Source organism: Pteronotus mesoamericanus, unplaced genomic scaffold, assembly GCF_021234165.1.
Source record: "Pteronotus mesoamericanus isolate MK-2021 breed Mesoamerican mustached bat unplaced genomic scaffold, CSHL_Meso_final scaffold_167, whole genome shotgun sequence".
In the NCBI taxonomy this organism is placed as follows: Eukaryota; Metazoa; Chordata; class Mammalia; order Chiroptera; family Mormoopidae; genus Pteronotus; species Pteronotus mesoamericanus.
The window spans coordinates 39,627,500-39,643,090 of NW_026555308.1; the positions used below are offsets into that span (position 1 = coordinate 39,627,500).

A 15,591-nucleotide genomic window follows, 5' to 3' on the forward strand; every position below is an offset into this window, starting at 1 on the left:
GTTTAGGAGCCCTGGAAACACACCCTGATGTGTGCTCAGGACAATGACCACTACTTAATTCTCAGGAATAGGGAAAAAGGTGAGTAATAACCTGTCTAATCTGTGGTCAAACCTACTTTGGAAACTCACAGGAATGGCTTCTTTAGGGAATCAAGAGAATTGGGGAAAAGGAAACATTGGTAAACACTTATACCAGAGATGGTTAAATTATTTATTTTAATTGATTTAACCCGTTTGGGTAACTCTGAGCAGAAACATTACCCCAATCTATATAGATGAATGTTAAGCCTAAACATAATAATTTCAGATCTAACTATTTCTTGTCTTGATCAGTATTTATTCATTAAAAATGTAGTACGTGAGTGAAACTTCCTATCACATTTAGAATTTGTCTGCTGAAAAGGGAAGTTACTGCTTGAGCAAATTTATTTTATGTAGTAATATTAATTATTTTGTCAAATTCATTGTGCAACTTGATTCCACAGCTATTGTGTGCGGGTAGACTGACCTTCCATTATGTAGCAGCATCAAATTGAGGAAGGCTGTTTCCACACACACAGCATATTTTACACTGCCACATTAGTTCATAAAGTGTAAGTGTGCAGGCTTAAACCCAGACCTATCTACCACGTAGTCTCCGGCAATCCCAATTCCCAGTGTAAGAAATCAGATTTTCAAGCAGAGTCCTGCACACTAAGCCACTTCTGGTTATATCCTGAGCAAATGCAGTGTCAAAGTGATGGAATCATCTTATCCACAAATCTTTAATGAAGAGAACAAAGGGATGGTTTTGCCTCAGTGAGAAATGCAAAATAATGTTCTATTCCGATTATTTTCACATAATGCTCCTCAGAAAACAATGAAAATAAAATGCAAAATTCTATTAAAGCTATCTTATACTTTTGTCACCCCTAATGGAGTTCAAGTTGAACTTCCAGTAGATGGAAAACAAAGAAATAAAAGATGGTAGAGGTAGAAAATGACAGACAATTTCAGGGATAAAAAATTTCAACCCTGCTTCTCTGAGAATCCTATAAACACAAGAAAATTTCTGTACTTTAAAACAACTTTACAGGAACCAGTTCAGTATCTATGCAATTTGTTTTAGATAGGCATGGTTCCAGGTGGATTCACTTGTATGTTACCACACCCAAAGGGTTACTCATGAACAGTTTCACTTTTCAGGTTGTGCAATGAATATATTCATTCTTTAAATATTTAACATGTCATATAAATGACAGAGCTGCTTACTGAAGAAAGAACTAGGAATCTCCAAAGACTGTCATACTAATTATGGTTTGAAAGTGGGAATCAAAAACCCCAAAAGGTACATATGAGTGTATAATGAAATACTGATCCTCACTTCCCAATTATCTTCTACATCAAGAAAATCATCCTTATAACATATGACACAACCCGAGCAAGGCAGATATCACAACTGCTGGGAAATCAGTTTTTTCCTCCAACACTTACTGCAGCAAAATGTCATTTACAAGCTATGCCACCTTGGGCAAATCATGTAACTTCTCTTTGAGCCTCCATTTTCTCATTTGTAAAATGGGACTAATAACAGTAATAGTACCTACAGCCATTAGGATACAAGGGAAGATGAAAAAAGTATATAAAGTGCCTAGCAGCTCATGCTAAGTGTTAGCTTAGCTGCAATGTTATGTGATACTGCTTTTCAAGCTTTCTCATTTACTCCACTTCCAATCTTAACCAAAGTAGTACTTACTTTTGTCTTTATTAAAAATATATACTTTGGTTCAATCAGGAGATATTACATTCTCTTTTACCAATCCCTATGGGATTCATTTCTTGCTCTTGTGTTTCTCCCAGCTTTATGCTTCTGTATTGACTTAACACTGACTTAGTGTTCATCTAAAAATAAGTCATCAGAGTTGACAACCTGTCAAATTTATATCTGCTCAATTCTTTACTGATATTAAAAAAACAGCAAAAAGACTAATGCTGAGTCAAAGACTGATAGGTTTAAGTGTTTTCGGATCCCAATTTTCCATTCCAAAGATAAACTTGGCACTTCTGAAAAATATTTTGCCAATTTAGTGCTACTGAACATTAACCTATCTCTTCCATCTAATGTGAACTAAAACTATTATGAGGGAAAATGAAAATATGTCAACTCTATTACTTGTACAACTTTCTTACTGTAATTAAAGCAATTCAAATTATAATGTTCATTTTTAGAAAAACAGCAAGAGTCCAAGAAGCAACAGACTACCAATATTTCTAATGATGCCTTTCTGAAAGGGTTTTTTAAAAAAAATTAAGGAAGTACCAACTTTAGGTGGACTTTCTGAGGCAGAAGGACACAGTTAAGTAAATTTTGCTTTAAGTCAGAAAGAAACACACCTGTGGACAAAAGTCCCTAGTTATTAGAGCTGGCCTAATTAGCAACACTCTTGCTCTACACATTGCAAATCTGGTGTCTGCTGGATGAACAGCTGTGCTTCATCCCTATCTCAAACTTGAAGGGGAATGAGTACATCAGAGTTTTTCCTTTCTAAAAGTCAAATTGCTTTCAGGTATGGGCTTATCCAACTCCTGAGAAAAAAGACTAATTAGAATTGGACAGAGCTTAATTTAGAAACATTTTAGAAGATTAAAAAGTTCCATTTTCCTTCTTAATCTTCTTACCATATGTCTTTCCTTTGCAATTCCCATCACTCATTCCTAAGCAAGTGTATGTTAAGTAACATGATTTTAAATAGCATCTATTCCTATGTAATTTTTAACAATAAAGAACACACATATCTGTTTCTCTATATACTCCTCTCTCTCTTCCTCTCCCAGTCTCCACTGTTCAAATGTTTAATAGAATTAGATAATGTTTTCTCTTCAAGAGCTGTTTTGGTAGCAAGTTTCAGTCTATGAAACAGATTTCTGAACACTACCAGGTTTTACCCAAATCTTAAGACACGCATTTTTCATCACTTGAAGCTAACTAAAATGTCTTCTTTGAAGAACTATATTAGGGATAGAGAATATATAACATACATAAAGGTAAGGTTTCTGACCTATTAGCTATATTCAGTATGGAGAAAACAAACAAAAAACACAAAACAAAAATATGGGTCATAACGTGTGAGCTGTATTTTGAAGTATCAAAATGGCCAAATGAGCTTTTGTAAGATTTATGCAACTCACTTCTATATTTCAATTTTTTTGATTTTTTAAAAATCCTCACCCCATATGTTTACTGATTTGAGAGAGAGAGGGAAAGAAAGAGAGCGAGAGCGAGCCATCAATGTGAAAGAGAAGTATTGAAAGGTTGAGCCCATACACACCCGATCAGGGATTGAACCCATAACCTAGATATGTGCCCTGACAGGGAATGGAACCTGTGACGTTCTGCTGTATAGGATGATGCTCCAACCAACTGAGCCACCTAGCCTGGGCTGTATCTCATTTTTGCAGAAACAGGAAACCAAAGAGAAACTGCATTTTCCTCACTATTATTTTTTATGGCACTAATTCCTGATGTTTAAGAGGTCAAAAACATTCTAAAAAATAAAATACCACCAAGTTAGAAAAATTCCCAAATATATTCATATTTTTAAAAGCACACAATCCATTAACTACAAGTAAAAAAGGCAATGATTGAAAAATCTTCTGATAGGTTAGGGATTTTAAAACTCACCACCCAGAAGGAAGGTCCCAAGTTCTAACAGAGCAATCCATTGAGGCACTTATTAACCAACGACCATCAGGACTGAAAGCCTTTAAATTAAGAAGAATACATATATAATTTGTATGTGTGTGTACACATGTATATGTGCATGTATTTATGTTTGTATAGGTTTGTGTTTGTACTTTTAACAGCCTGAAGAATGCAAAAAATGAAAAGATGCAGGCTACATGAAAAATCAAGTTTGAACAAAATTTAGATGTCCTTATTTCATATAAAAGAAAATGCCTTTTCTTGGGAGGAGGGGAGTGTAAGGGGACTAAAAGATAATGTAAAAAAAAAAAAAAAAAAGAGACTTCTCAGAAAATAAAGAAAAAAAAGAAAATACTATTTCTTATATACAACCGATTTGGATACAGACATATGGATTAGGCTCTTATGTGAATTATAAAAAGTTTTACAATTTAACAATTTAACATAATCACTTACTTTTAAGTTTTTACTCCAGAATCTCCTATATTTATAGACAATTAACAAACTATATTTGACTACAAATCATTTTTTATATAAAACTGCTGCTCTGAGAACATTCAATTAGAAATATTTTGTTACCTAATATCAGTTATAACGTATCTGTGAAAGCAACAAAAAATATACTTTCTTGAAAAGTATGTATTAGACTAGCTTTCTAAGAATAAAAAATGATTTTGAATGCAAATTATCTTAAAATAGTAAACTTAGTGGGTTGGCCAAAAAGTCCGTTTAGTTTTTTCTGTAAAGTAAGACATGTTTTTCATTTTCACCAATAATTTTATTGATTTGGCTATTTTGAATATGTTGACTATCTCCTGTGTGGCAGAATGCTGAGGTTCTCAGTTAATGTTTTGATTTGATTGCTATCAACTTCAACTGGTCTACCCGACTGTGGAGCATCACCATCCAGTGAGAAATTTCCAGCATGAAACTTCACAAACCACGTTTGACATGTTTGATCTATCACAGCACCTTCTCCATACACTGCACAAATCTTTTTTTGCCTTTCAGTTGTGTTTTTACCTTTCTTGAAATAATAAAGCACAATGTGCTGCAGACGTTGCTCATTTTCTTCAATCTTCAATATTAAAATGGCTACACAAAAATTCACCAGTTTTGATGATTTTTTTTTTAATGCACTGATATGACAGCTGTCACAGTAAAATCTAAAAAAGTCATTCTAATGAAGTTAAAGACAGCTTAGTGCTACTATTGCCATCATAAAGAAAAAAAATGAACTTTTTGGCCAATCCAATACTAAAGAAGTTCTACTTTTACTTGTGGCTTCAGTTAAAAAATCTCCTTTTCTTCCTTAACATGTTTTATTTCCAAAATATGATTTAAATCCACAATAGTCAGATTTTCAAAATTAATTTAAATAATAAACTACTTATGCCACCTTAAAGAAGCTATATTTTTTCTATTAATAAAAATGCATAGATAATACTTCTCCTTGTCTGGGGCAAGCGTTTTGATGCTTTAGTCAGGCTGGATATGTAAGAAGGCCAAAAAGGAAAAACTTTAAGGCTTATAATAGCAACAGGTTGTGTTCATCCAGGACTCCAAGTATACCATAGGGTCATGACTATCCATATTAGCAAATGATATGGAAACAAATGAACTCTAATTTGTTAATCAGGCTGCAGTAACACTATGGTAACTCAAAACTGAAGGTACAGAGAGCTCAATTTACAGGACAGTACAAGATATTAAAGGATGGAAAAAGTTACTTTGATAGGTAAAATCATGTTATAAACTCTCATAGATTAAATTAAACAGGAGTAATTTATTACTGAGTAGGAGAAACTCCAGACACACAAGTTGAAAGTAAAGTGTGAAAAGGAAAGAAACAGAAAGAGGAAGTTGGCATTAACAGATGTTTTCAAAAATGCTATTTCATTAAAATTACCCTACTCCCACCCTCATGTCACAACAAATTCTGCTGATAGGTAGTTCTCCCAATTTCCAGTCTGCAGAACAACACAATTTCCTAACCCTTTTCTCCCTTCATTTTAAGGAAATGGGTAAACATTGTCAAGTCTAACTTTTAGTGTGAGAATTAATAAGTAAAACTAGTTGTTGGAACTGCCACTCAGTAGCTAAGATTTCATTTTTTTTCTTTCAAGTAAATCAAGGTATTAGCAATTGATGCAAAATGACAATATAAACTTAAAATGGTCCTCTACATACACTTTTTAAACTACAGTACTCCTTATCATAACATACATCCCACAGTAAGAACATAATAGTAAGCTAAAATGTATTATTAAATAAATTGTTCTGCAGTTAAGCTATATTAACTCTAAAAATAAAACAAAACTAGAATAAACCAGGTAACAGATATTCCAAGTTCCCTAGTATTAATTTGTTATGCATGTAGAGAATCAGAAATAAGTTCCTTCACCCTAGTTTAATATTAAGTCAAAAATGATATAGTTATGTGTCAATGGATCATTCAATCTCCAAAGTATATTTTAATCTGATGGCATTAACTCCCAGAGAAAAATCAAGCTTCTTTTAATTCTACATTTTCGTTAAAAATCTTTTTGAAAATTTGTCTCCAAATTATTTCTTTTGACTATCCTCATATGATGAGTAGGTTTGATGCTATTAAAGGATAACAGTTTCAATTAAAGATGTTGAACCTAAACAGAAATAGAATTGAGCCAAGTTTTGTTTAAACATCTAGTTTGTTTTACCATGTCATTTATTTGGCCTTGGTGTCCAGAAAACTCTCTGACAATCTTCCTAGTTTCTATGTCCAGAACACTAATGGAGAAGTCATCCAAGGCGAGTCCCAGAATGCCGCTAGCAAAATAAATTCATCAGTTTTAATAAACAAATAGACAGACAAAACCCTTGAACTAAAATCTCAGTCATTTTAATTTTATTTAATCAAGTGTAGCTTTGGGGAAATTAAGCAAAACACTGTTCTTTTATATTAAAAGTCTGATTTTTCCCACTTGGTAAGTTATGTACTTTACTTACATTAACTTTTACCAAGAACATCAAGAAGAAAACTCATTATCATTAAAACTTTACCTGTCTCTATGTAGCAGCATCATATTTGGAGATGAACTGAGGCTCATAGAATGGATTAAAATTTTGTTTTTAAAGTTCCAGAACTTGAGTAATCCTTCACTACCAGTTGTAATTGTCAACTGGTTTAATCCATCCACTGCAACACCTCTAACAGACCCTTTATGAGCTTTAAAGCATATGTTAAAAGAAAAAAAAGAAGAATTGGCATTACCTCTGAATTCTACATAAAAAGTGATTTCTTCATTAAAATATCTAAGATTCACTATTTACCTCCCCTAAAATTTTGAATTTACTCTGAATTTTAGGAAGTAGGGAGATTGTACTGCTCAAGTATAAACAAAATCCAATAGGTTCATGCACAAGGTTTCAAAAAACAGTTAAGATTTTCTGCTTAAAGGAAGAAGAAGAAAGCAAAAACTTTATAGCAAAATGGCTGGTACTCAAGAATTTAATAAATGTCAATGACAGTTACTAGTCTTGTATCTGACTATATTACATTTTAAAAGAGCAAAAGAAATAAAATTCAATACCTTGGTCTTCGCCAAAACTTCCTCGATGAATACCAGACTGCATGTTATATACATCTACAGTTCCTGATGAGAGACCAATTACAGCAAAGTTTCCACAAGAAGATATATCCACTGCCTTAGGAAAAAAATAAATAAATATGAATGACACAGAAGATAACATATTTTACTTTATATGTTAGTACTTTATAGTTTCCAAATTTTTGTTATCTACTAATTATCTTATATTTTTTCATAGCATAGCATGATAAATGAATTGCTTCTTTAATTTTGTTAAACATAATATAATTACATTTGGGTATATAAGAAACATCTGCTTGGTTCTATCTCCTTTCTAAGCATAAAAAAATTATGATCCAAGACAAGAAAACAGAACCAAAGTTAACTCTACTTTTTATAACATGTTTATTTTAATAGGATTTATTGTTATTAGTGGGCCTGCTTCTTGTAATCTTTTTTTTTTCTTATTTATTCATTCTAATCTCTTATTGAAGGCAGCATAAGCAAAGCAAAATGGCTAAACTGAGAGGGTTACTTTTGAGTAACAAATTGTACTTTAGTGCATGGGCTCTCTGATAAACACTTTTGTTTATACATTACTGGTTATTGGCTTTGTTCCAGGTAGCTAACTTTGCCAGGCAATTGACCATGTATCACTATATATACATATACTGAACGATCTATGAGGGTCATTACAGGCTGAGAGTTAACACAGGTTCTAATTTGAGTATTTCTAGGTTCAAATCCCAGTTCTCACATTTACTACAATAGCTTTACTGACCTTAGGCATATTACTCATTATGTTAAGCCTTAGTTTTATTGTCTATAAAAAGAGGCTAACAATAGACCATGTCATAGGATTGTTGTGATGATAATATGAAATAATATGTGCTAGGTGCAGAGCCTGGAACAAAGTAAGTACACACAAAAAAGTTAGCTGTAATTATCATTACCACTAGTACTACAACAGCTATTTAAAACTGAGCATGTAAATTTAAGACAGACTCTCTATGGTTTAAAAAATACTACAAAATCTAAAGACTGGACTCTTATATACTATGGGTAATACAGCACACATACTTACAAAGAAATCTGTACAAAATAGAATCAAATGTGGAGTTTAAACTTTTAATGAGTATTTTCAAAATCTTAGTTGCCTCCTTTGCAGATACTGACAAGCTGATCCTAAAACTCATGAAATACAAGGGACTAGAATAGCCAAAACAATCTTGGGGATAATAAGAATAAACTTGAAAGATTCAATCTTCCTGAATCAAAACTTATTACAAAGGTAAAAGGCACCATAATCAAGACAGTTTAGTACTGACATAACTATGGACACATAGAACAATAAAAAGAGAATTTAGAGTCTAGAAATAAACTCTCACATTTTGTCAAATAATTTGGGGCAAGGGTGCCAAGAGCATTCAATAGAAAAAGAATAATCTTCTGAACAAATGATGCTGAACAACTGGATTATCGATATTAACTCAGAAAGGATTATAGACCTAACGTTAACAGCTAACACTAATAAACTCTTAGAAGGACACAGGAATAAATTTTCATGGCTTTGGCTTGTGCAATGATTTTTCAAAAACCACAAGCAATACAAAAAAAAAGATGGACTTTATCAAAATTAAAACTCTGAGGCAGAAAATGACTTCAACAAGAAAACAAAATGATGGCCCATAGCATGAAACAAAATATTTCCAAATTGTATATCTGATAAGGTACTTATATCCAGGTTATATAAAGAACTATTGCAACTCAATAATAAAAAGATAATCTCATTAAACAATTGGCAATGGATTTAAATAAAATTTCTTCAGGAAGATATAAAACAGCCAATAAGGACCTGAAAAGATATCTATCATAATTAAGTCAATGAGGAAATGGAAATCACAATGAAATGAGATACCACTTCATACCAAATAGGACAGCAATAATCAAAAGAAATGACAATCACAAATGTTGGCTAAGATGTATAGAAACTGGAACCTTTATACATTGCTGATGGGAATGTAAAATGGTGCAGCCTCTGGAAAACTGGTTTACAGTTCCTCAAAAATGTTAAACATACAGAGTTACATTATGACCTAACTATTCTACTCCTAGGCATAAATGTGGAGAAACAAAGCATATAGTCATATAAAAGACTGAGTACTGATGTTCATAGTCGTATTTATTGCCCAAAAGTAGAAACAACACAAATATCCATCAACTAACTGACCAATGGTGAACCAAAATGTGGTTTACACACAAAATGGAATAGTATTCAGCACTAAAAGGTGTACGGTATTGATACATGCTATAATACAACATGGATAAACCTTGATAACATGTTAAGTGTAAGAAGCCAATCACAAACACTGTATATTGTATGATTCCATTTATATGAAATGCCCAGAATAGGCAACTCTATAAACAGTAGACCCCAGTTGTCTCGGTTACAGAGATGGGAGAGGTGGAAAGTGAGAGAATGGGGATGGCTGCTAATAGGTACAGGATTTCTCTGTGAGGTGATAAGAATGCTCTAAAATTACATTGATAAAATGTGATAATTGAACAATTCTACCATATACTAAAAACCATTGAATTAAACACTTTAAATGAATGAATTATATATCAATAAAACTGTTTAAGAAAAAAGGCACAGGCAATACTTTTGCAAGCCAAATGTGACATTATTTCTGTATATCTTAAAACCTGAACCTAAAAGAAGACTTACCTATTAACAAAAGCAAACAAAAATAAAATTTCAAAGAGGAATAAAACTTACAAGTAAATACTGTTATTTAAAAGCTGTATTTAAAAAGGCTTGGACAATCGGGAATTTCTCTACAATAGAAAAATATAAGAAAATAAGAAATAAAGGAAATAGATAACATCTACATCAATAACTCATTAAAGATTTAGCAAAATCCTACTCCTATAGGAAAAAGAAATCAAGGAGGAAAGGAAGGAAAGAAGAATATAAAGAAAAGAAGAGACAAAATCTTCAGATTCACACTCATTGAATAGGGTACCATGTACTCAATATACTTCATCTGAGAAAATATATTAATAAATGCTGACATCATTTTCAAAGTATTCTGTGCAATCCTATATTAGAAAATGGGATTAGAAAAGTAACCAGCATACTACCTCTGATGAAGCAAAGCTTAACTGAAACCTAAAGTAATTCTCTGAAAGCTGAAAACTTAACACTCTTAGGAGTTAATTTCAAAAATGAAACTATGTTCTTTCAACTCATGGTATCATCAATAAAGACGACTATAGCAAGACTACCGTGGGACAATTTTATGGAGAAAAATGCCCTTTGAAACAAGCTCACTTACTGTTGCAGTTATGTCATCTTTCTTCAGCTCTTTTGGCTTGAGAAAATAAGCGCCTATTGTAGATCTCTGATAGTTCCAGGTTGAGCAAGATAGCTTGCCTTGATGGCAAGCAATAATATTATCCCAGTCACTTTCACGAGCTTCCTCTAAAACATAAGTAAAATAAAAAATCAATTGCTTTTAATCCCCCATTAATTCACCTATTATTTATTAAGCATCTACTATTCCATGTTATTATTAGGCATCAGAGATACAATTATAAATAGGTAATTATTGATAGTGATGAGTTTACAATCTAACAAGAGATTCTGACTAGAAGAAATTAAATTAAGTACGACAGTGCCTTATAAGAGCACTAAGGGAGAGTTTGCTAAGAAATTTGGGAAGAGTAATAAATGGCTCCCTGAAAGAAGCAATAAAACAACAGAAAGTTAACTGGGAGGATGGGGTAGAAGGGCGCACGCAGGCCCAAGAATAACTGGAACAAAATTAAGCACAGCAAGTAAGCAAAGCACTTTGTTCACAGGGGTAAGAGGAGATCAAGGAAAGGAAGGAAAGAAGAATATAAAGAAAAGAAGAGACAAAAATCTTCAGATTCACACTCATTGAATAGGGTACCATATACTCAATATACTTCATCTGAGAAACTGGGGCCACACTGCAAAGTGTCTTAAAAGCTATGGTAAGGAGACAAGATTCCACCCTCAAGGTAGTAAGGGGCCACTGAAGATTTTTAAGGTAAGTGACATGACTCAGATGTTTTAAAAAGATCACTCAGATTCTAAAATAAAAAACAGAAAGGAGGGTGGTCAAAATTACAGTTTAAAAAATAACAATCATCAGGTTATTATAACCCTGAAGTAAAAATGGTGCCTATATGGTTATTTCTATGGTAGTTTACACTCAACAATCCCCTCACCCATACATTTTTCATCAAATTACTTCTTTGAATGAAGCACTGCTCAAAGTCATAGTACAAAGTAGGACCTCAGTAAATTTAGATCTTTATTAGCATATTTTTCCATGTTGAATGCATTCCCATGTTTTTGGCCCAAACATTCAGGAAAAAAATCATTTTTTTTAAATTTTTTAACTCAATTATTTATTTATTTATATTTAGAAACAAAACCAATTATTGCATTACCAGGGTATTATTTTGCATATGGATATCGTTACTACTTTCTAAAGTTACACTTTTAACACATAAGCATAATTAAAAGAATCAAAAACATTTATATAGATATGGATTTAGTACTACCTATGTATAATGTGCATTCTTATTCTTCCCTAAAAAAATCTGGGCAAAAACTGCGCATCATACATGGCAAAATGTGGCAAATTAGTCAGAACTCTGTGTTCTCAGTTCTTGCCTTTTTACATTAGTGGCTTTCATTATTCCAGGCACATAATAGAATAAAAAGGACTATAAAATGAAATATCAAATATTGTTTATTAGCAGATGTTACAGAGAAGATCAAAGGCTGAAATTAATAAACAACATGTTCGAAATAGGAATAACATTTTTAGGAAAATCAAGATGGTGGAGGAGTGAATGGAAGTCACAATGACCTCCTCCAAGGACCAATCTGGAATTACAACTAAACTGTGGAGAAATCACCTGGAACAAATAACTGAACAATAGCGAGAGAGGAGCCTTATAACCTCGCACAGACAGAAAAATCAGCATTAGCACAACCTAACTGGTAAGGAGTGCGGTAGAGAATCGATAAGGTGGGGGGGTGGCACCCATGGGTGGCAGCACCTCAGGGATACTGAAACAGCCAGTGGGATCTCCCTAAGAAGGGGGTCTAAACCAGAAGCAGGGATCTCCAGCCTTCAGCACCAGAGCCCAAAAAGTACACAGATAAAAACCAGCTGCAAAAAGTGCCAGGGTTCCTCTCTGCCAGAGACAGGCGGCTGCAGATGTAAAGAGTCTTTCAAAGGGCCAACGCATAAATTGTTATTTGTAGCCATTTACCCTGGGCTGCAGCAAAGGTGGGAGGCAGAGTGGACTAGAGACATCTGAGAGGAGGCTGGGGAAGGAGGCTTTGGGGAGAGAACTGAGAGAGTAGCTGGTAAGTTCCCGGTGCTGACTTATCCCCCATATGGCAAGAGCCATTTGGCTCAGGCACACCACTCCCTTCAGCCACAACAGCATAAGAGGACACAATAACCCTACCCTCAGGAGGGACTCTGCCCTGCCCTGTGGTGTCTCTAAGCCAGCCTGCTGAGTGCAGAGTGACTAGATTAACAGCTGAAGGAGACAGCCACAGACAGCAGATTCCTGGAAGTCTCGAACAGATTGCCTAAAGTCAGACAGGTCAACATCTGACATCATCAGAGGCAGATCCAGAAAGAAAAAACACATGTCTCCTACCACAGAAGTTCATACCACGAAGTCAGGAAGTCAAGACAGATCAATTTAAGAAGCAGAAACAAAATAGTCTCACAAATAATGGGAAGACAAAGAAACACCAATCAAAGGAAAAGGAGGAATCCCCAGAAAGAGAACTAAATGAAATATAGGCAAGTAAACTATCAGGTATTGAATTCAAAATAATTGTTCTAAGGAAGCTCAATGAGCTCAGTGAGCTCAGAGAGAATTACAAAAAACTACAAACTATTAGGAACTTACCGCAAACTATATCAGCATGAAAAAGGACATAGAAACTATGAATAAGAGACAAAAAGAAATGAAGAATACAATTTCTGACATTGTTCTTCAATTCAGAAATCAAATTCAGTAGAAGGAATCAAAAGCTGGCTAGATGAAGCAAAGGATCAAATCAGCGAGCTGGAGGACACAGTAGAAAAAAGCTCCCAGAAAGAGCAAGAAAATGAAAAAAGAAAATTCAAAAAGAATGAAGAGGCGTTGAGGGAAATGGAGGACAACCTGAAATATCTGTATAATAGGGATACCAGAAGGAGAAGAGGAGGAGGAGGGGATAGAGAACCTGTTTGAAAGGTAATGATTGGAAACTTCCCTAATCTGAGGAGTGAAAAAGTCACACAAGTCCAGAAAGCACAGAGGGCCCCATTCAAGAGGAACCCAATGAGGCCCACTCCAAGACACATTATAATTTAAATGGCAAATATCAAAGACAAAGAGAATCCTAAAGGCAGCAAGGGAGAAATAGGTAGTAACAAATAAGGGAGCCCCTATACAGCTAGCAGCTGACTTCTCAACAGAAAGACTACAAGCCAGAAGAGAATAGCAAGAAATGTTCCAAGTAATGAAAAGCAAAGGCCTGCAACCAAGGCTGTTCTACCCAGCAAGGCTCTCAATTAAAATGGAAGATGAAATAAGGAGTTTCCCAGACTAAAGAAAGCTAAAAGAATACACCTCCACCAAACCAGCACTGCAAAATATGCTAAAGGGACTGCTTTAAGATGAAAAAAGAGAGTCTATGAATACCCAGTTCCTTTCGTAGTCACCGATACTTGATATTACCAATATTTTTAATACTTATTAATCTGATTGTGACAATGATGTGTTGTTACTTTAATATTTGTTAAAACTGCACTTGTTTTTGTATATTTCTTGCCTATTTCTATTATTTTAAAAAGCTTTAAATGACATTTGGTATTCTTTATCCATTTTTTGATTAAATATTTGTAGAATTTTTTCCCTAAGAAAACCCCAAAAAACTAGTAACTCTTTTTTAGATGTGCTGCAAATACTTTCTTCTTCTATTCCTTGTCCTTTAAGTTTTTTTATATGTATATTACTGTATAGTCTTAAATGTTAATATAGTCATATTGTCAATATTTTACTTTATAGCTTCTGGATTTAAATATTTTACTTCAAGGTAAGAAATATATTTTTTATTTTCCCCTAAAACTCCTTAGATTTTACATATTAATTTTTAACTCACCTGAATATTTCTTGTATAATATGTGTAATAGGGCTCTATATTTGTTTTATTTCAAGTAATAGTGGTCCATGTACCTTATTTGTTGAATAAGCCTTATTTTCCCCATGATTTGAAATATCAATTTAATCATATATTACATTGTGAGACAGATATATATGTTTCTAGAATGTTCATTTTATTTCATTGATCTACTTGATTATATCTGTGCTGGTGTCATGTTGTTTTAATTGCTGAGACTTTATAATAGATTTAAATTTTTGAATATTTTATAATGGATTTTGACATTTAAAAAATAAAATCAATCTGCATTTAAAAAAAACAAAGAGGGAACTCCTACATTTTGTGACAACACGGATGGGACTGGAGATTATGCTAAGTGAAACAAGCCAGTCGGTGAAAGACAAATACCACATGACCTCACCTATAAGTGGAATCTATTCAACAAAATAATGAACAACATAAACCACAGGCATGGAAGCATGGAGCAGACTGAAAGTGACAAGAGGGGAAGGGCCTAGATGGGGATGGTGAAGGAAGACAATGGTGGAAGGAAGGGGAAAGGACTAGACATGTATGAATGACCCATGGACATGGACAACAGTGTGGGAATTGACTATGGGAGCGGGGTGGGGGATGGGATGGGTGGAGGGGGGCAAAGGGGGAAATATTGAGACAACTGTAATAGAATAAACATGATTAAAAAAATAAATATTTTTAGTCTTCATACAAGATCAGCATACACTTGGGGTTACCGTCTAGAAGCTTATTAATATTTTCAAAAAAATCTATTAAAATGGTAGAATAAATATATAGTAGGAAATAAAAACAAAGCAGAACTTCTTGAAACACCATGTAAAGTTACTTACCAGCTGCAAACTTTGTGATGGGTGGAAGCCTCACTGACATGGCATTCTGAAGTCCTTTACGTTTGACTCTCTTTTTATTTATTAATCCTGGGATCAGGGGACAAAGGAACATAGCTATGAATCCTTCCTAATGAAAATGTATATAAAAGTTATTCACTGTCACATAATTTTAAAGTTCAAGAAATTACCATTTACATCAAGAGCAAAATAAAGATGTTATTACCACTATCATTAAATCATTTGTGAAGTTTAACCTAAGTA

General features: G+C 33.6%; 1 protein-coding gene across 1 annotated transcript in view; it reads right to left on the reverse strand.

Annotated features, from left to right (window-relative positions):
- WDR36 (WD repeat domain 36) overlaps positions 1–15,591 on the reverse strand; it is a 38,409-nt gene that overhangs the window by 9,890 nt on the left and 12,928 nt on the right. The window contains exons 11-16 of the mRNA XM_054589980.1: positions 15,331–15,417; positions 10,590–10,735; positions 7,255–7,369; positions 6,725–6,890; positions 6,382–6,490; positions 3,662–3,741 (exon numbers count right to left, since the gene is read on the reverse strand). Coding sequence (XP_054445955.1) covers positions 3,662–3,741; positions 6,382–6,490; positions 6,725–6,890; positions 7,255–7,369; positions 10,590–10,735; positions 15,331–15,417 — 703 coding nt within the window. The remainder of the gene's footprint in view (positions 1–3,661; positions 3,742–6,381; positions 6,491–6,724; positions 6,891–7,254; positions 7,370–10,589; positions 10,736–15,330; positions 15,418–15,591) is intronic.